The sequence below is a fragment of the Lytechinus variegatus genome, chromosome 18, assembly GCF_018143015.1.
Source record: "Lytechinus variegatus isolate NC3 chromosome 18, Lvar_3.0, whole genome shotgun sequence".
NCBI classification, from domain to species: domain Eukaryota; kingdom Metazoa; phylum Echinodermata; class Echinoidea; order Temnopleuroida; family Toxopneustidae; genus Lytechinus; species Lytechinus variegatus.
In genome coordinates, this window is record NC_054757.1 from 17,747,266 (window position 1) to 17,768,570 (window position 21,305).

Consider the following 21,305-nt stretch of genomic DNA (forward strand, 5'->3'; position numbering starts at 1 on the left):
TGAAAATTAGTCAAAAGATACAAAATAGGTCGTCTACCCCCCCCCCATCCCCCTCCCCCTACAATAGCCTGACGCCGCCCTTGTATTGTTTCATACACGACTGTGAATTGCTTGTTTGGCCAATGGATAAATCGGACAATGATTTTAGTCCCCAATGTACATGACGTACGAGAGGCTTACATAATCAATAAAGAGCATACATAGAAAGTTCTTTCACGCATGTCGTCGCTATTGTCTGGTCGATCTCGTCCGTACCAAACAAAAATCATGGTATCTATTGTTTGGTCACACTGAATAACCGTGATTCGTCTCTTTACACACCCTCCTATGACCATATATCGGTTTTAAAGGTTTTAGTGTACTTTTTTCCCTTGCCAGCTTGTGTACAGACATTGGAATCGCTAATTGCTTAATTAACTTTACACGAATGCGCCCGAACGATATACCTTTTAGTAAAGTGAAAATCATGTTTACAGACCTCGTGCCAAAACGAAATCGGAGACATCGTGTTATGTATCCAGAAACGGAAAGTGTAAATTGTTGAATGCTGTGTATAATATGTTTCCAAACGTATCACCATCTATTGGATTTACGCTGCTTCGGACAGTGCAATAAGAGTATAATTGGTGATTTACTCTTCACATGCTCATCTCACACATCTGGAGGAGTCCTAAAATATTGAGTATTCGATTTTGTTTTCCCCTGGAACTGTTTCCATGCTCTACAAGAGAGCTGGAATTGGTATTTCATTTGTATTCATTCGGAGCCACCAGTACGTCCTTACATAAAATGGAAATGGTATTACCTGGAAATGCGGTTATAGGGTATTTCATCTACCTCCAACAACATTAGAACATCAAACATCGGGCTACTGTAAATGATACTGATGACTGGATGAGTACTACAATATAGGATAGCGGACATCAGTCAATTGAAACAGTACGCGAATAGATTGGGGGAGATATACTTTACTTTTGACCGGAGTTGAAAATAACCGCTCTGCACTATGGCGAGAATCAAGAGCCTGATACGCCGAAACCAGTGCACTATTCTTTACCACGCCATTCTTCTCGTCGTCGTTTTTGTAGTCATTTCCAACTACGGCGATATCACCAACGTTGCTAAGTGCAGATTGTTTTACGAAAGGAGGGATGTCAACACGGAAGAGGACAACGTGGACATCAACCCGCCCATGCCGCTCGTCGACCACGTCGAGGAGTCGTTGGATGAGTTGAATTCTGACGTTCGGGACCCTGGTGAAGGAATGGAGGATGTGGCACAAGGGCGACCTCGAGGCAATGCCACCTCTTCCGTCGTCCAGGAAAATGCAGAGCTTTTAGGAGAAGGTGATGGTTCCCCTGAAAAGGATTCTGGGAGGTTCAAAGATAACCGACAACTTCCGTACGATCTTCACGATATTCACGCTCAGATACTTCAAAACATTCCCATGATACCCCGCGTAAATAGAGTCGAAGCGGTGCCGCGAGTTCGACCTCAGAGGAAGCCCTATGATCCTATTAAACATCACTTCAGATTAGAGGGAGAAGGTGCAGTTCATGGACCAGCAATGTCTGAGAGGGAACTGACGAAGAGGGCGAATGTTCTTATTATTGCTGCAATGAGGACAGGCTCGTCCTTTCTTGGGGAATTGTTTCAGCAGAGAGGGGACTTCTTCTACATGTTTGAACCAGGAATGCAAATAATGCACAGGCTCGACTCATTAAACCTGACCCGACGAGTGATCTACACGAAACTCATCGAAATGCTACATGACTTCTACCTTTGCAAATTCGCTTCCGTTCCTTTCTTTGTAGACGGATTGAATCGAACGACATTATTCGCCCGCAAGCAAATGATTCCCGCCCTAGTTTCACCTCAGTTCTGTCGCAAGCGTATGCCAGGAGAACGTCCTCGAGATGCGTGCCAAGATGTGAGCGTGAAGGTCCTGGAGACTGCGTGTAGAACGAAAGACCACACTGCCGTCAAATCTATCAGGGTACTGGACATTAACCTTATGATATCCGCAGTCAAAGACCCTGATCTGAACCTGAAGCTGATCCACTTGATCCGCGATCCTAGGAGTATGATTTTATCACGATTAAAACTTAATTTTCCTACTGTCAAAGTATTCAATGTGACTGAGCTATCCGATGTATATCGCAACATCCTCTTGAAGTATTGCTCCAGCTGGCTCCAGAACTATGAGATAGGGCACTATGTGCCTTTGATGAGGAAGAACTACTTGATGGTGCGGTATGAGGATCTGGCACTAGAACCCTATGCTTACACAAAAAGAATATACGATTTCGTTGGTGTTGGTCCTGAAATTCCTCCTTCCATGCAGACGTGGTTGGACACCAACACCAATGTCAACGATCCAAGCCAGAAGAAGGCTGCAGCCTTTTCGACCAAGAGGGATTCGAAGGAAGTCTTGGTCAGCTGGAAGTCGAGACTCACCTTAGAGATGGCTCAAGCCATCGAAGACGTTGGTGACTGCGGTCGACTCATGAAAGCAACTGGGTATAAACTCATTGGGAATGACTCTGAGATGCTAAGCAATTCCGACCACCTTGTCGACACATTCCCATTACCTGAGCTTGATATCAAAGCATTTGACTTTTTGTAGAAGGACATCACAGATCATGTGTGGCTCGTAATAGCTTGTCAGATGTCATTGGTCCTCTATCGCCAGGGAGATGAAAGTATTTTATAAGTTTTATCAGCATAAATGACAAGACACTCGAAGGAAGCTCACCAAGTATTAGTGTCTACTTACAAACAGTAACACTTACCAACAACACTCTTATGTAACAGTCAGAGCAGCGAAACAGACTCCAGACTTATCAAAGTTGTACGCTATTTTTAATGATACAATATTGATCGATTTAGGGTCAGTTTCGTTGTTGTGACTTGGGTATTAACCCAGCATTTTTTTCTGTGTAAATGTCATGGTGAATCGCCCCCACTTCTCCATCATTGGTCAGTTTATATCATCGAAAGTTAACCATTTTCTTAATATTGTTGAATCTGAAAATAGCATTGAACATGTTGAGCTCCGACAAATATGATTTTCGACGTAGGATAATAATTACATTCATCACAGTGTATTCTTACGATGTCCGCGTTCATCGCTATTTCCGATTTTGTAGTACCAAACTCTTATTCAAATATTGTTCAATCAAAACAAGATAACAATTCTCTCCAATTTCCTTCGTATATTAGATGTGACATACCTACCACCACCCCCCCCCCCCCCCCGATTTCATGCGTTTGGCCGTCCTCTATTTTACATTGTTTTCGCAACATTTTTAGACTTGATTTTTATGTAATCATTTTTTAGGAAATTATCGACATCATTATTCTCCTATCAGGACGTTCCTTTGATGAATAAGAAACATGGAAAGAGTGTCCTGATTGGTGGAAATTCAAATGACGTATGCTTTTAATATAGTCATCTCTCAAGCGCATTGTGTGTCCAATATATTTATAATGCTTCTAGGTATGAATTATGGCGTCGCTGGTTTTCCATACTTAAGATAAATTTAAATGAATTGCTACTTTTGATAATGACTTTGCCATATATTATGTGACTTTTTAAGTGAAATGTACATTGATTCATTTATATATTCGATTATAATGTGTGTGACTAATTAACAAATTATGTTAGAAAATTAAGAATGATTTTATCGTTGAAAATAAAATTATGTGGAATATTTTCATAATCGACCAAGTGTATATTTAGCATATTTATCATTATCATAACTTTCTTGTTTTTACTCTGCCATTCTAGGTATCTTTCGTAAAACATACATATTATGTTATCAATCGCTCCGTTCTACACGTAATACAGTAACTAATAACAAAGTAATTGTAGGCTTTCGGAATATCATCATATTTGGTGACACATTATTTCAAAGCTGAAAAACTAAGGGAGGTCTTAGGGTATATATTTCATCTGAATACCAAAAGTATGTGAAATGCGATGCCTTGACAACACTGGATGAAAAATCGATTGTTTCAAGGACATTCTAATGACAAAGTTTTCTCTAATTTGTCTATGAAACAGTTCCATGACTTTTGCTCCGGCGACAATTGCTCCGCTGAAATTTCCACACGCCAATGGAATATTCTAATGGGGCCAGTTGGACCAATTGAGACCAGTTGACCCTACAGTAGGACCTTAATTGATATCTAATTTTGACCCATTAGCCCCTATTTTGAAGTCGGGTTTAACTTAAACTCAGGTTTAAAGTTGTGGTTTAAGTATGGATAGCCAATTGTTACATAAATTACTAGCAGTAGAGATATCATATTTCAGCTCATTTGGCTCTCAAATCATTCATAATTGTCTAGGAAGTATAAATAGATGATTGTCTTCACCATTGATGAATCAGGAAAGAGCACAGTAAACTTAAAAAACATACAACTTAATACAAATTTTGACACTTTTGGCTTCCCATAATTTTAGCGCAGAGTTAGACCATGGTCTATATTAAACCTGACTTCAGAATACGGGCCATTGATAGCAATTGAATCCAAATTGAAACAAATTGAAAATTCAATGGGTGTTCAATAAGTTTTCAGTTGGATTTTTTTCCTGGGATGACCAACTTCATCCCCTGAATTTAAGACTACACCCCGATCCTAAACCCATCCCAAACCCTAAATTAGACAACATAAAGCCCGAAGCAATTGTCGTCGGAGCAAATGTCGTTTCACCGAACAAACACCCTAAATCTTCCTGGGGCCCGTTTTATTAAGAGTTGCAACTGTTGTAACTTTGCCATTATGGCAACTACCATGGTAACCTTGAATTTGATTGGCTGCTGAGCCCTGTTGCCATGGTGAAGTTGTCATAATGGCAAAGATACAAACAGTTGTAACTCTTAATAAAACGGGCCCCACATTTGTATTATTTACGCACAATAGACAAACGAAGCCTATCCGTTTTGATATCTTATGAAATAATACGTTTTTTGCTCCATATTTCTTGAGTATATTTATGTGAAGATGGACATGTTGCAATTTATAAAGTTATTTTACCTGTATGTGAAAAATGGCTGGTTGTATTAATTTTATGATTTTTTTTTTAATCATGGCCGGCCTATAGAGAGATAAAAGCATCTAAGGAGACAGTGTGGCAGTGAATTGGAGAGATGAGGTTGGAGGAGGGGAGGGATAAAAAGAGGGTAAACACTAGCGTACCTAGAGTCACAACCCCCCCCCCTTGCGAAGCAAAAATTAATGATTTGTAATGTAAAAATGGCATGAAAACAGATGTCCCCCGCCCCCATTTTTTTTTTGCTTGTCAATTTTTTTTTCTGGTACGAAATCCTTTATTTGTGACCTTTTTTTGCTTGTCAATTTTTGTTCTGGTACGAAATCCTTTTATTTGTGGTTAAAGACCTGTTTTTTCGCGGACGAAATATCTTTCCAAAAAAATTGCAAGAAAGATGAATGAAGGGTTCATAGCATGGAGGAGAGAGAGTGGGGGTGAGTAGGAGAGAGAGAGAGACATAAATTATCACCATGATAGAGAAGTAAAGAGCCCATGGATGAAAGAATCAGAGCAGAGAGAGAGGGGGGGGGGGCAGAGAGAGGGGGAGGGAGGGGAGAAGAAAGTAGGATGGGAGTGAATAAGTTTAATAAAGAAGAGATAGGAATACATCATTTCTGAAAATAATGTAGTAGTTAAGGAGGAGTATTATTAGAAATTTAAAAAGAAGGGGGTATAAGGGGTAGCCACATTTTTCTAGGTAATTTATGGAAGAGAGAGTGAGGGTGAGAGAGAGGGGGGGGGGAGAGAGATAGAGGAAGGGGATTGCGTTCGTGGGCGCGTGTGTGTGTGTAAGTGGGAGGGGGGAGAAATAGAGGAGGGGCTCAGTTTTTCTTATTGCGACAATAAGGGAAAAAACAATGGAAAATAGTGTTGGTAACAACATTAAATGGTTATATATTATCCTTTACCCTGTCACAGAGGAGTCTAAATTGTTCAAAGACACGCTTAGAATTAAGAGTGAGTGACTTTTTTTTTTAATAATCTTCACATATTGGGCAGGCCTATATATATACTCGACGTTACCCACGCTATACGTTACGTTTCGCTCCATTCCTCGGGGTATTTAACTTTTCTTTTACTAATTTCTTCTATCAGCGAAAAGTCCCCCGTTCACCCAAAATACAGAGCTGTCCTTTCCTTCACAAAGTTGGCGCTTAAAGGCGACCGCACACCTTACGACTGGTCTGCGACCCGATTTCAGAATAAAATGTAGTAGAATTTGATGCTAATATTGAGACTTAGAATATCTTGCTCTGTAATGATCTAAATCATCCTATGGATACCTATGTTCAAATCTGTGACTATGCTATCATCCTTCTTAGAATAAAAGCGAATTTAATATCAAGTCGTAATGACGTCATAGTAGTCTTACGATTGGCTACGATTTGAAACTAATTTGGCCTTTACTCCAAAATAAAGGCTTGCAAACTTTCAAAAGTGTTATATTAGTATTCTTTCAATTAATTTTAACCTCAAATAAAATGATTTGTTCCATTCACATTTTCAGAAAATGAGCAAAATGCGTTTTGTTCCAAAATCGGATCGCGAACAGTCGTAAGGTGTGCGGTGGCCTTAAAACGCGCCGACTTTGCACCCCCCCCCCCGTCGTACCTCCAAACAAACACAAAACATTTCTTGCAACCTTAAAAGTTGTCTGAGGAACCATTTTGACTATCACAGTGAGAATGTTTACCCTCTCAGCATATGGGCTGGCTGTGTACATTGAATCAGCCCAAACATCGATCTCGTTCCACATTCTAGGCCTACTGCATTATGTAGAATAATACACGCCATTCATTGTAGAAAACAAGAAATTTGCAGTATTTTCTCCTAAACATACATTATAAGCACGGTATGAAAGTCCCGCTTCATTTGCATTCCTGTTTAAACTTTTACTGTTTTTTTAAATCTTTATCTGCGAAAGTCCATTTTACCCGTTCACGCTCTCCAACCTAATTCCATCTCATCGTTGGGTCGGATGCATAAAAAGTAGCCATTGCTGGCAAGCAATTGCTAGCCAAACGAAGGATCATGCATGCTTCAGCGATTGCTTTATTTCATATGCACAATCCTTTGCTAGTGCTTGACCCCTTTCCTCGCCTTCAGAAAGCATTTTCTAGCAGTTTGAAACATAGTGACGTCACCACTCACAGATAAGACAAGACTCGAAGGCAAAGGTGTGGCAGTGCAAATTACCTTCTTACATTATTAACATATTTTCATTAGATGTGGTGTCAAACTAACTTGTTTCTTTTCAATAAATTAAGCATTTGGTTTGCACTTACTAGGACAAATTATGTACATGTAGGGTACTGCACACCTTCGGGTTCTCTCTCAACAAAAGCCTATAGCAAATGCGATTGTCACTTTTTAGGCATCTGACCCTTTCTTTCCATTTCGCTCTTCCCTTTACTTCTCTTACCCCTCCCCCTCATTCATTATCATCATCTTCTTCTGACCCCCCCCCCCTCTCCGTGCACTCCTTCGTATATCTCTCTCTCTCACACACACACACACACACCCTCACATACTCATACACTCATACACCTACCTTCCTTCCCCTCACTTCGCAATTAAGTAATTATTAACATGTTAAACAACGGTAATGCAGTGATGTTTACATTGGAAATTGCACTTTCATTTATTTTACACACACACACGTTTAAATAGACTTTAACAACTGCCTGCAGATACATACTCAATCTACAAAAAGACAATGCTTACAGATTTTTTTTACCATACGATACCATCAGTCTAAAGACATCATTTCATTCGAAACTGATAACTTTGAGGATGATGATGACGATGGTGTTGCTGTTGATGATGATGATGATGGTGGTGGTAAATATAAGATAATAATGATATGATAATGATAATGACGATGATGATGTTGTTGTTGCTGTTGTTGTTGAAGATGATGATGATGATGTTGTTGTTGTTGTTGTTGAAGATGATGATGATGATGATGGTAATGATGATGAAAATGAGATGATGGTGATGGTGTTGTCGATGATGACGATGACGATAATGACACTGACAAAGGATGATGGTAACGGGAGTGTGGTGATAGTGCACAATGCTTTCAAAAACAAGGATCAAGATATCGCTGTCAATGACAATAAAAATTATTATGTGTTGGGATGGTGACAAACCGGCTTTACATAACACATAATATGCAGATATTTAGGCCTAGAAATTAAAAAAAAACATGTCACACTGCAAAAACACCGGTGTTGATTTAACACCAGCTTGGTATCTATATTGGTCGACACAAGAGAGGTGTTGAAACAACACCAGTTAAGAATCAACCCGATATTGGTTTAACACTAATTGATGTTGCTTAAATGCCAAATTGGTGTTAGCCTAACGCCAAACTGGTGTTGTTACAATACGTCTCTGGTGTGGACCATATAAATACCAGACTGGTATTAAATTAACACCGGCTTTATTGCAGTGAACATTCAACACTTCTGACATTTTTAGACAATTAATTTCTCCTCAAAGAACAGAAAAGTTCCTGCAACAGGATCCCATGAACACCTGTTATCTTACATAGTGTTTAATTACATGAAATTTATAAATTGAGGTATGAAACCTTACAATATTTTTCTGTAACATCCCCCTTTTAAAAATAGACATGGTCTATTAAATTGCAGAAAAATGGTACTATGATCCTGTTCTTTCTGTAAATTCTTTTGTCTTTTAACAGTGTACAGAACTTCCTACACACATTATACGAAAGACAAATAAATCCAATAATTACAAAGGTGGCGGAAACGATGATCATAATCCCAATAATAAAAATATTAAGGTACAATAAAAGTAATGAAACAAACGTTTTGATGGTGATATAAACGACAATCAAAGAAACAAGTTATGACATTAATTAGTTTTATTCTATCACTACATTTTACAACTGAGAGGAATCTTGTCGTAGCATTTTATTGGGACAAGAAATTTCGAAAGAACACGTCCAATTTTCGAAATGAGGCTAACTCATACAGTAAAAATGTTGTTTAAAGATTTATGAAACGCTATTTACTAAACACACTTAAAAATATTGGGTAAAAGTGCTCCATGAGGGTAATTATGGGTCCAACCAACATTGGGCATTTCTTTTTGGCATTTTTATTTATCCAGTGTGAAGACAATTTTGCCCATTCTAAAGTAATTGTTTTTTTTAAACCTCACTGGACAATATGCTCACCGCACTGGGTAAAATACAGCCCCAAATTGGTTGGACACGTAAATTACCCTCGTGGTGGTACAAATTTTACCCAATATTTGTTTCTACCGTGTATATGAACCTTACAGTAGTTGTTTAACAGTTTAAACAACATGCTAAATTTATTGAGATTTTAGCATAAACGAAATAAACTTTGTTGTTTAATGTTAAACACCTATTTAAACCGTTTGAACATCTAATATACGGTTCATATGATTAACAGCGGTGTACAAATATTTTAAACGGTGTTTTTACTGTGTAATGAAAAAGAAACAATATATTATTTATAGAAATAAAACTTATTTATCTTTTGATCTTCACTATGTTCGTTGAGTAAAATTTAGACAGGTGGCACAGCATACATTTTGATTCCCTCCCCTGATTGCAGTTTTGCTGCTACCTGATCCTTTCTTAAAACATAATGAAAAACACTTGTTATACATGTAGCAATATAGTCATATTATGGAATAAATTCACGCACTTTGATCATGTTGATAAATGCATGAAATACTGTACTAACTTTACCAGATATGGCTTATACACTCCCTTACAAAATTATGAACCTACACCGATGGTTGATCAGAACAAGAGTATTCAGAGTGAATGGTATATGTTAAACAACACTTTTAAAGAAACCACATGCATACATGTAAGTTGGTTAAAATATCTGAGTGTATAAGTTATTAAGACTAGTGGTATAAAAATATCTCACAAAAAACTACATGTATACCAAGGTTAAAAAAAAAAAAAAAAAATATTACATCACAATCGCCATTGTTACAAGACCCTGTTAAAAACAAGTTACCATCGATGGTAAACTTGTGATTAATCACAACGTACGTTACAGTTCATAATGCAACAGTCACGCCAGTGAAACCGACTCCACACCAACGACCAAAGCTATGTTGTCGAATTGCGTGCCATCGTTTTGCGTGATAGTCGGTTTCTTTGGCGTAACTACAAGCACAATTTTGATTGACCATGTTGACTGTTTAAAGGTCAAGTCCACCTCAGAAAAATGTTGATGTGAATCAATAGAGAAAAATCAGACAAGCACAATGCTGAAAATTTCATCAAAATCGGATGTAAAATAAGAAAGTTATGACATTTCAAAGTTTCGCTTATCTTTAACAAAATAGTTATATGAACGAGCCAGTTACATCCAAATGAGAGAGTCGATGATGTCACTCACTATTTCTTTTGTTTTTTATTGTTTGAATTATACAATATTTCAATTTTTACGAATATGACGATTAGGACCTCCTTGCCTGAAGCACAAAATGTTAATAATAATGGAATTCCACGTGTTCAGGGAGGAATGAAACTTCATTTCACATGACAATGACGAGAAAATAAAAATATTTCATATAATAAAATACAATTTAGTGAGTGATGCCATCAGTTCCTTATTTGCATACCAACTGAGATGTGCATATAACTGTCTTGTGAGATGAAGCGAAACTTTAAAATACCATAACTTTCTTATTTTACATCCGATTTCGATGACATTTTCAGTGTTATGCTTGTTGATTTTTTCTCTTTTTATTCAAATCAAGTTTTTGTTGGGGTGGACTTGTCCTTTAACAATAACATGCTGGACGACATTTGTGACAAAGTTACCATCACTAGGGAGTTTTGGAAGCGGCATTGGGGACTGATTCAAGAACACAGAAAATATATTGCTCATCAAATGACAAAGTTCAGCTGGGAGGTCTTGGTCGAAAATCGGTGATCCGGAACAGTAGTTTAAAGTTTTAAGTTTCTGCATGAGTTTGTCATGTTCGCCCAGAGTCCAGGGGGGCGTTTCATGAAAGGACTTGTCGGACGTTTTATCCGACAAGTCCCATTTTATCCGAGAGTTACCATAGGAACAGTGCCTCTCAGCCAATCAAAATCATGGAAAGATGTCAGATCTGACAACTTGTCGGATGAAAATATTGATGAAACGCTCCCCAGGACGACACTGCTGTTTCACCGATTCACGAATTTTCGACAAAGACTTCTTGGTTGTGCTTTGTCATGAAGGGCATTGACCATACATTTTCTATGTTCTTGAATGCGTCTTGCGTCATGAAAGCGAAAACTCCCTCACGGTACCATTATAATGATGACTTGATGGATAAAAAAAAATGTCGCGAAACAAGAAAATGGTTGCAAACTCAGTTTCAAGTAAATATCAAATTCGTTCCAATCATTTCTGCTGTTTGAATTCTTTAAGGGTAAACCTTTTGTAAATAATGACAAACCTGGAGACTAGTTTAACGTTTCTAGAAACCGTCATTTCATCAAAATTTTATATTTACAATTCAGAATATGTTGAATAAATTATGTTCACACTCACCGCAGTTACATTAAACGGTATTGCCAAATAACTTCCGTTTCTTACGGTTTCGGGAAAGATTTCATGGACGGCTGATTGAATAACGCATTCAAATATTATTTATATATTACATAAAATCAAACTCATTAACATTAAATGCTGGTATAGGAACTTGGCCAACCAGATGGTCAGTGTTTTTAAGCATCTCGGAATCATTCCCAATGAGTTTATATCCAGTTGCTTTCATAAGTCGGCTGCAGTCACCAACTTCTTCAATGGCCTGGGCCATCTCTATGGTGAGTCTCGACTTCCAACTGACCAAGACTTCTTTCGAATCCCTCTTGGTCGAGAAGGCGGCAGCCCTCTTTTTGCTCGGGTCGTTTGCATTTGTATTTATGTCGATCCATCTTTTCATTTTTGGAGGAATTTCTGCACCAAGACCCGCAAAGTCGTAGATCTTCTGCGCGTATACGTAAGGTTCTAAGGCCAGATCCTCATAGCGCACCATCAAGTAGTTCTTCCTCATCAAAGGCACATAGTGCCCTATCTCATAGTTCTGGAGCCAGTTGGAGCAATACTTCAGGAGGATGTTGCGATAGGTATCTGTGAGGTCAGACACGTTGAAAACTTTAATGGCAGGAAATTTGAGTTTCAATCGTGACAGTATCATACTCCGAGGATCGCGGATCAAGTGTATCAGCTTCAGGTTCAGGTCAGGGTCTTTGACTGCGGATATCATCAGGTTTATATCCAGTACCCTGATAGATTTGATAGCGGTGTGGCCCCTTGTGGTACACGCTGTCTCCAAGACCTTCTCGGTGACAGGATCACACATCAACTTGCTTGATCTCTGAGTTGGTATACGCACCTTCCGACAAAACTGCGACGTGACAAGGGCGGCGACGGATTGCTGACGACCGTGCAACGTTCGATGATTCAATTCGTCGATGAAGAATGGAATATCGTTGAATTTGCAATGGTAGAAGCCATTCAGCATATCGACAAGTTTTGTGTAGATCACCCGCCTGGTGAGATTTGACGAATCGAGCCGGTGCATCAGCTGCATCCCTGGCTCAAACATGTAGAAGAAGTCACTCCGCTGCTGGAACAGCTCCCCAAGAAAGGATGATCCCGTTCTCATTGCGGCAACAATGAGGACATTCACTCTCACTGCCTCACCTTGAGATGGAAGTGGAGTAAAGGCGGAAGTGATGACTTCCTGACCCGGATGGTGATCCGGATCGGGTTGACCTTCCGAATGTTTGACTGTCTTAGATTCATTTCCTACAAGATCTTTCTTCACATCCTTTACAGTAGGAAACTGCCCTGGTAGTTGGTCTTTAAGACGGGGCATCTTGTTCTTTGATTTCCTTTGGACCGGGATGAGCTCCGGCATGTCAAGGTGTGGGTCCCTGAGGACCAACTTGATCGGTGGTCGATCCCATGGAGTGCCACCTTCTCCTAACACCTCAATAGAATCCATGGCATTCTTGGGAACATCCCCGTTGATCTCCTCCACTTCCTTTCCTGCACCAACTCTTCTTCTCTTCTCACCCACTGGTTCATCTCCTATACCAGTCGACTTCTGCACTAGCAGCTGCTCGATCCATTCAGCCAGCTCGTCATCAACAACCCTGCCCAACGGCATGGACGGGTCGACGTCTAATTCGTACTTCTTGAACTCCAAGTCTCTCTTCTCGTTATGCTTCCCTGCGCCAGTGATGAAGGAAAATCCTCCAAACTTTGAGAAAGCGGCAACGATGAAGATAAGAAGACCAACATGGTATAGGATAGTACCAGGGTAACGCCGCCACAAGCTCTTCAGGAACGCTGGTTTGGTTATGCGAGGCATGATGAACAACCTCGAGTGATTTCCCAGTCCAATGATAAAAGATTGTGTCAAAGTTATATCAAATTTTTAGTCACAAGAATTAAAGTCACAGGAGTCTCCATTAGTTATGAATTCACGTAAATGTCACTGTTCGTGTGTCTCACATAATACCATTATATTGATGTCAAATATATCAAAGGAATTGGCGATGCGTCCATACTTGGTTACAACTTCATTAATAATATAAAAGTGAACTTACATCGTTCGTTTATCTTGTCCACGATAAAATGAAACACTCTCAAATAAAATCACCATCAGAGTGGAAAGAAAGCAGCCCTCAGCTTTTAAATGTCCACTAAGTGCATTCATCATAATAACGGACCGTTTACTGAGATGATCTGGATGTATACGTCAAAATAATCCATGTCGACTTGACCGAAAATCCAACGATGACAATGTCTGTTCATAGATCTGTTTATTCCATTGCTCCAATTGTTATTTTTCCTTCTTAAAGTCCGATGAAAACTATTCCCAATTGACCGCTCTTAAACATTCCAGTTAAAAAATATATACGATGAAACACTGACAGTTCCGCACAATCAGAATAATCCTCATTTGTTTGTGGACCACGTATGTTAAAAAAATATGCAATCAAGGTATATGCAGCACAATATGAGTTGAATGTTTTGGAAGACGCCACGCAACCCTTCGAATGGGACCGGGGGTTTATTGCTTACTTTGGCGACTCTTCTCACTCTCAGCGGGAACTTTCTCCACACACCTCTGTACACATGTACAAAAGGCGTAAGTAATAAGACCTATTCATCCATTGATGAACTCGAATCCATTTTTGTGGTCACTGTATGTGTAACGTTAAGTTGGGATTGGAGCGCCACTCAAAATACACATCCGAGATTGCGGCGTACAGAACACTTGCTCTTTGGAAGAAAAGACACCCTTTGAATGGGAGTGGATAGTAAACAGTGGACCATCTATTGAGAAGGAAACCATTTCCATTCAGAGAAGCTGTAAAGAAAGGGGGATTAAATCTCGACAGGGATAAAAGAACCTTTTGCATTCGAACCATTCAACACCTCCAAGACCTTACTCTATGTCTTTTTAATTAGCTCTTCCCTGGATGATCATGATAACACGTTAACTTATGGCATTTTAGTTTGACAACGTTGTCAAGTTGTTAATCTAAAACTAATGATAACAGATGCATCAAAATAAGTATGTATTGATAATCCCGATAATCTTGTCTAATCTGTTCCCCCTCTCCATATATTTCACCATTTTTTGTAAAGGATTTTTCGTTTGTTTATCACCATTCATTTTATGGAATGTTCTAAATACTTGGAAATAATAAAGTTCTTATCGTATTTTAGTAAGCTTTGTCTAATATGCTTCATAACATTTTATTATTTTTGTAAAGATTTTTCATTTGTTAACAATTCTTCAATAATGTTTTACAAATACTTGAAGATCATAACGTTCATATCGTATTTTAGTTGAGCTTTCTTCGGTAAATCACATGAACAATTATTTGCTTTGCAAACTGTGACGATTTTCTTAACTTTCCATTTGCAATTTGAAAAGATCTCAAGATCGATGTCTTCATAAAATGTTGTATTAAATTTTCATTATCATAATTCAGGGATTATCACGGAATATTCATACTCAGTAAAAGTGGATTTAAACTACAAATTCTATGGTTAATGTATTATTTCTTGATATTTATTACAGCACATTGAAAGAAAATTTTCAAAAAATAACCACAATTTTACGAAATTGCAGTATGAACTATATAGAAAAGTGACTCACGATGTCCAAAAATCATCAAAAGCCATGATGATGATGATGGTGATGATGATGATAATGATGATGATGATGATGATGATGATGATGATGATGATGATGATGATGATGACGATGATGATGATGATGACGATGATGACGATGATGACGATGATGTTCCACAACATCTATATTACGCCATATTTATGTTAAAAACATTCATAGGCACAGCAGGCTCATCCTATTAAAACTAATTACTACACATCTATAATAAGTGAAACACATGATGAACGTTTCATGCATTAATTTGAATTGAATTCATTTTCAGATTGAATATGAGAAACTTAAAGAAAAAACCCTTTGTAACAGGCAAATTTTCATAATTGTAAATATAGAATACCATGATGAGTGTCTCACTTCTTTCCCCCAATTAATCAGCTTTTTGACAACACTGTCACTGTTGGTTATTACTTATACGCATTTCTAATCATCTTGCAGGGCATTAATCATATATAACAAAATACACCCACTATCATTCGAATGCAAATGTGATATTATGACAAGAGTATTATTACAAGAGTTTCCGTATGAGTTATAGCATCTTAAGTGATAGCATGTTCATGATGTTTGGGCGAGATAGAAAGAGGAGCGAGCGAGAATTTTCATTGAGACGGGTTTGATTATGCAAAGCACTATTATTACCATGCCGATTACGTAAGTGCTTAGCAACGACAAAGCGATGAAGACGCCGGAGTCGATCGCCAAGGTTTCACCATGTTGACAGGGTCCGTTTCTTGAAACAGTCGTAAGTTTAGCTTCTTTGCCAATGCGTAGAGACGTGGATCATATCTTTAATACGTTTCCTATGGAATGTCTTCGAACTTAAGCTTATGAGTGATTCGTGAAAGGGTCCCTACTCTCATTTTACTACCCGGTTATCTCTTTTTATCTCTCGCACTCTTTATGTCTCCATGTTCATTTCAATGGATGCCATCTCTTTTGCATGGGGAGGGCATTGCATAAAACAAATGATGTAAAAGCCAGTGAGCGATGCGACCGAGTAGAGTACATGCATGACATTGACAAGGGTGTTGTTTGTATTTATAAATTTAAATGAAGAACGAGGTCAGAACCTTTTGATGGAATGAAAGTTTTTGAAAATTAGATTTGAAAAGAAATCCAGTCACTCAGTGCAAAGGAGTTAAATCTGATCCCTAATGACACTCTTCTCAGAGTGAGATTAGGTGCCGGCCCTGGTGGAATGATATTTCAATCTTTCACGAGTGATTTCTTAAACCTTTTTTAGTTAAAGCGTAATAAAGATGCTCACTTTCACTTCAAATAAGTTAAAACTTCACTCTTGAAAGATTGAAATGTCATTCCATCCGGACTGATCCCTCATCTTACTCAGAGGAGTGTGGTCAGGGACCCAATTAGCTCATTTGCATTTAAAGAGTACTAAACACATTTTACTTAGTTTTTATTCTACTATCTATTTCGGAGGGGGGGGGGCTGCCTTGCCCTCACCCGATGAGTACGACACTCCATACTCCATACCTCTCCACCGTTACTATGGTAGCTGTCGTACAGGACTCTGGTGAAAAGCTCCCCAGGTGGTCAGGGTCCCGTCTTACAAGAAATGCGATTAATCCGATCATCCAACAACTATCACGACTATGTCAACATCGAAAATGTATGTTTGTTTAAAAAAATGTTTTCTAGATACAAAGGCATTAATCGTTGTCTTGACAATTCAGTGCATTTTCTTTTTGTTAACATAGGACATGTTCAAATTTCCGCTCGGAAAAAATATTACAATGAATGATTTACATGATAAAAGATTGATCGAATCAAAGGCAATCAATGTGAAACGGGACCCTTGGATACTGTGAAAACATAAATAATGAGTACCCAAGTCAAGTGTGGCGTCACGAATGTTCCCTTTTTGCATTCAGCATTTTTGACACCCATATGTTGGTAGATCATGATGAAATACCTCCACAGCACTAGCGTACCTACGGGGGGCAGTCTCCCCCCCTGACGAGTCACAACCCATGCAAGGGACTTACCCCCCCCCCTGACGAGCGAGATTGGAGCTTGAAGACCTTTTTTTTTGCTTGTCAAATTTTTTGCTGATACGAAATCCGATATTTGTGGTTGAAGGCCTTTTCTTTTTTTTTGCTTGTCAATTTTTTTGGCGGACGAATTTGCCCCCCCGTGGAAAATCCTAGGTACACCACTGCTACACAACCCATTAAAATCAATGCTTCATTGTGGCTTGGTTCTAAATGTGAGGAACCAGACCAATATCACATTGACTTCAACGGGGCTGAATATGTATCCATGAGATCATATCCAAGACCCCCCGCGCCTCCCCCTCCCCCCTGATGGACCGTTTCCCACCAACTTTGGGTTGTGGATTTTTTTTTATTATGCTCTCCCAAAATATGGTATAAAAACTTATATGAAACAAAAAAATGTGACGTCATCACTTCGGATGGGGCCGGGGGAGGAAACCTCACCCTACCCCTAATTACAGAAAGAAAAATTATATACCCGGGGGATTCACGAATACAACCAAACCGAAATTGTGCACCGGGGGAGCATTTTATGAAAGGACTTGTCGAAAGTTTAACCCGGTTTAATCCGACAACGACTGTTTTACAGAACAGTTACCATTTTAACAGTGCTTCTCAGCCGATCAAATCCAACCAAACTTGACAAATCCGGGCCCTGTTGCATGAAAGTTACCATTACGGCAACTTTGCCATCCAAAGGTAACTTGCACATCCTTGATTCTGATTGGCTGTTGATCCGCGTTACCATGGTAGCTGCCACTGGATGGCAAAGTTACCATAATAGTAAATGGACCCTGACATGTCAGACCAAAATGTTGATAAATCACTCCCCCTTATCCATCAATTTCAAATGTGCTGATTGACTTCATCGTTCGTAGATCGCAACTGCCCCCCGTAAAAATAAATCATTCGTATGGCTGTGAGCCCCCAAGATTATCAAAGAATCAAAAGATCACGTGATCATGATTATCAAGAAATAAGCAAACGAACACAATTAGCGATGAACATTATACCAGACTCATTGACAGTCTCGAAATTTATTTACTCCACAATACATGATCATTGTTCAAAATGATTGACAAGAAATTGCACTCTGAAAGAAAAAAGAACTTCTAATGATTTGCAAAAAAATGGAATTGTTTGATAATGATGCAAACTTGGAACATTTCATTTAGTGAAAAGGGGCTAAAAGAGACAAAACAGTACAAATAATGTGGGGTGACAGTGTTTGTATTAATTTCGAAATCACGGGCTGGTTTTTTACTTTTGGATTGCTAATTTTCAGAAATTCCGATCACAGTGTCGGACACAATTCAAATAAAATAGGCAATTGTTATGACAATTTGTGTTACAAGAACGTCTGAAAAACAAATAATACATTTCCAGGTTTTTACATGAAAAACGTGAGATATGGATCATTGTACTACAATAATTCTCAACTACAAATAAATTGTTCTTAAAAATAATTTTTTTAAATCAACGTTTTTTTTTTAAGTTTTAAATTATCTTAAAGGAAAAATTATGCATTAATGTCTCTTTGGTTGTAAGAATACAATATCCTGATAATTTCATCTAATGGCACATCTACGATTATTACTAAATAAATACAAAAAACCTAGTTAAAATGAAGTTCTAAAACGGATATATATGTACATCACTTCATTTCTTTCTAACATATCCCGCCAAAATTGTTTTAGGGACTTACGCCTTCTTCTGTAGACAAACACGGTATATACTTTCATGACAAATCTATTGTATGTAAAAAATAAAATGAAAGTTTGTAAAATGGTAGATAAATAAAAATTATTGTTTATCACGAATAAATGAAAGAAATAATGGATGAATGGATGGATGAATGATTGAACGAACGAATGAATGAATGAATAAATAAATAAATGAATAAATGAATGAATGAATAAATGAATGACTGAATGAATGAATGAATGAATAAATAAATGAATGAATAAATGAATGAATAAATAAATGAATAAATGAATGAATGAATGAATGAATGAATGAGTGAATGAATGAGTGAATGAATGAATGAGTGAATGAATGAATGAATGAATAAATAAATAAATAAATGAATGAATGAATGAATAAATGAATGAATGAATGTATGAATGAAAGAACGAATGAAACGAATGAATGAATGAACGAATGAATTAATGAAATGAACGTATGAATGAATGAATGAATCAATCAATCAATCAAGCGATGAACGAATAAACAATTGAATGAACAAATAAGTAAATTAATGAATGCATGGAGGGATGAATGGGTGGATAGAAGGTTGGATGAATAAATAAACGAATAAATGAATATGTGTGTATGAATGAATAGATAAATAATGAATGTGCCAGGCCTAACTCGCTTACAGTCAGACGCCAGGGCCTCGATAAGAGGGCTACATTGACCCGCTATTGTTGCATGTCACTGAAATCATGTAGTGTTCGCAAATTTCAACAGGACAGGGCCTCAGCTTTCAACTGATATCAATTTGTTGATAGAGCCATGCCACCCAAACTGAAGCTTATTCATATTGCTACATGTAGTGATAAATTCGACTGTGTAGCTATTTAAGTATCTAAAGTTGTTTTATAGATCTTTTAAATATTTTTTTAAAGTGACTCCGATTCTGAATGACACTGACATTGTGCATTTTAAGTGAAATCCCAATCCGTCGCGATGACGTCATTCTTACGCTTCACCGTTGTCATGGTTATCTTGGAATATTACAGCGATGCCAGAAGTTCGTGTCACGTCTTTGATGCTCTTCTTGGCTTTCTTGATGGCGGCGCGGTCACAAGTGCATGTCTTGCTTTCAACTACAATATTCAGAAAATTTAAAGGGATATGAGGTAAGATAGGCCAGATATAACGTATATCGATAAATAAATCATGTTCTACAATGAAAACTGAAAAGAAGAAACTTAAGCGATGCAAACTGTGAAAAAATATACATTCAGTTGCATATGGGCCTATCGTATTCGGGTAAACTTTAAACCCCCTTTTTTATGAAAGATTCTGAATATTCGTTTTTCCAAACATAAAGAATTGTTCGTTAATCCGAAATGTCGTGGCAATGTAAATTGAAAAGAAACTTAAGCAATGCAAACTGAAAAAAGTACATTCACTTACATTTAAATAAGCCTGGTATTCTGGTAAACGTTATACGCTCGTTTTCAGAAGAATTCAGAATATTCCGTAGTGAAAAAAAATTAAGAAATGTTCGTTCGTTGTCCGAAACAACGGAGGAAGGATACAGAAGAAGAATCCGAAATTTTCTGGCACTCTATTCTGAATGTTCGTTAATCTAACAATAATATTATGTTCGTTAATCTAACAATAATATTATGTTCGTTAATCTAACAATAATATTATGTTCGTTAATCTAACAATAATATTATGTTCGTTAATCCCAACGTTTGTTAGTGCGAAAGTATTGAGTTCGTTCAAAGCCTTATGCAATTTTTTCGTTTTATGGGGGGGGGCAGAACACGTAGACTTTTTTTTAGAAAAATCGAAGGCGCGGGAGCGAAGCGATCGAGCTTGTCATTGGGGCGCTTTTACATTTTGTAAAGTGAAATCAAAGGATTTCGTAAATATTTTTGGTGAGTTGTGTGACAATTTTCAGTAAAAAAATGTAAGTTTTCAAAATATCTGTCCTCTGCCCCCCCCCCCCTGCTGCGTACGGCCATGGGTTTATTATTCCAACAATTCTACGGTCCGAAAATGAAGCAAACTGTATTTCACTATCCGAATTCCTTTTGCATAATCAATCTTCGGTATAATGGGCTGTAATCGCTCCCGGGGGGGGGCACTTACATTGACGAGTGGATACCATGCGCGACCAAAAAAAACACGTAAAAATGATGTCTTTTTTACGATAGGGCATGTTACGTACGTAACGTGATAAGGGTGTCAAAAACACAAAAATAATGAAAAAAGGGTATCTATTTCGCTAGGAAAGCTACGTGTTTAGGATCAAATTT

The 21,305-nt window shown here is 38.0% G+C and overlaps 3 protein-coding genes across 3 annotated transcripts in view; 1 reads left to right on the forward strand and 2 right to left on the reverse strand.

Annotated features, from left to right (window-relative positions):
• The first annotated feature begins 264 nt into the window (after positions 1-264).
• LOC121431732 (carbohydrate sulfotransferase 4-like) lies at positions 265-4,205 on the forward strand. The gene has a single exon (XM_041629421.1). It carries the CDS (start codon positions 1,007-1,009, stop codon positions 2,624-2,626), a length of 1,620 nt encoding a protein of 539 aa, XP_041485355.1. The 5' UTR covers positions 265-1,006; the 3' UTR covers positions 2,627-4,205.
• A 7,044-nt stretch (positions 4,206-11,249) lies between these two features.
• On the reverse strand, positions 11,250-14,405 carry LOC121431871 (carbohydrate sulfotransferase 5-like). The gene has a single exon (XM_041629642.1). It carries the CDS (start codon positions 13,454-13,456, stop codon positions 11,732-11,734), a length of 1,725 nt encoding a protein of 574 aa, XP_041485576.1. The 5' UTR covers positions 13,457-14,405; the 3' UTR covers positions 11,250-11,731.
• Positions 14,406-19,981: 5,576 nt separating this feature from the next.
• LOC121432131 (endosomal/lysosomal potassium channel TMEM175-like) overlaps positions 19,982-21,305 on the reverse strand; it is a 33,215-nt gene continuing 31,891 nt past the window's right edge. Inside the window, exon 21 of the mRNA XM_041629987.1 lies at positions 19,982-20,138. Coding sequence (XP_041485921.1) covers positions 20,011-20,138 — 128 coding nt within the window. The 3' untranslated portion in view covers positions 19,982-20,010. The remainder of the gene's footprint in view (positions 20,139-21,305) is intronic.

What these genes read in the sequence shown, in the direction of transcription:
- LOC121431732 (XM_041629421.1), top strand. Translation starts at nt 1,007, where the DNA reads ATGGCGAGAATCAAGAGCCTGATACGCCGAAACCAGTGCACTATTCTT.
- LOC121431871 (XM_041629642.1), bottom strand. Translation starts at nt 13,456, where the DNA reads ATGCCTCGCATAACCAAACCAGCGTTCCTGAAGAGCTTGTGGCGGCGT.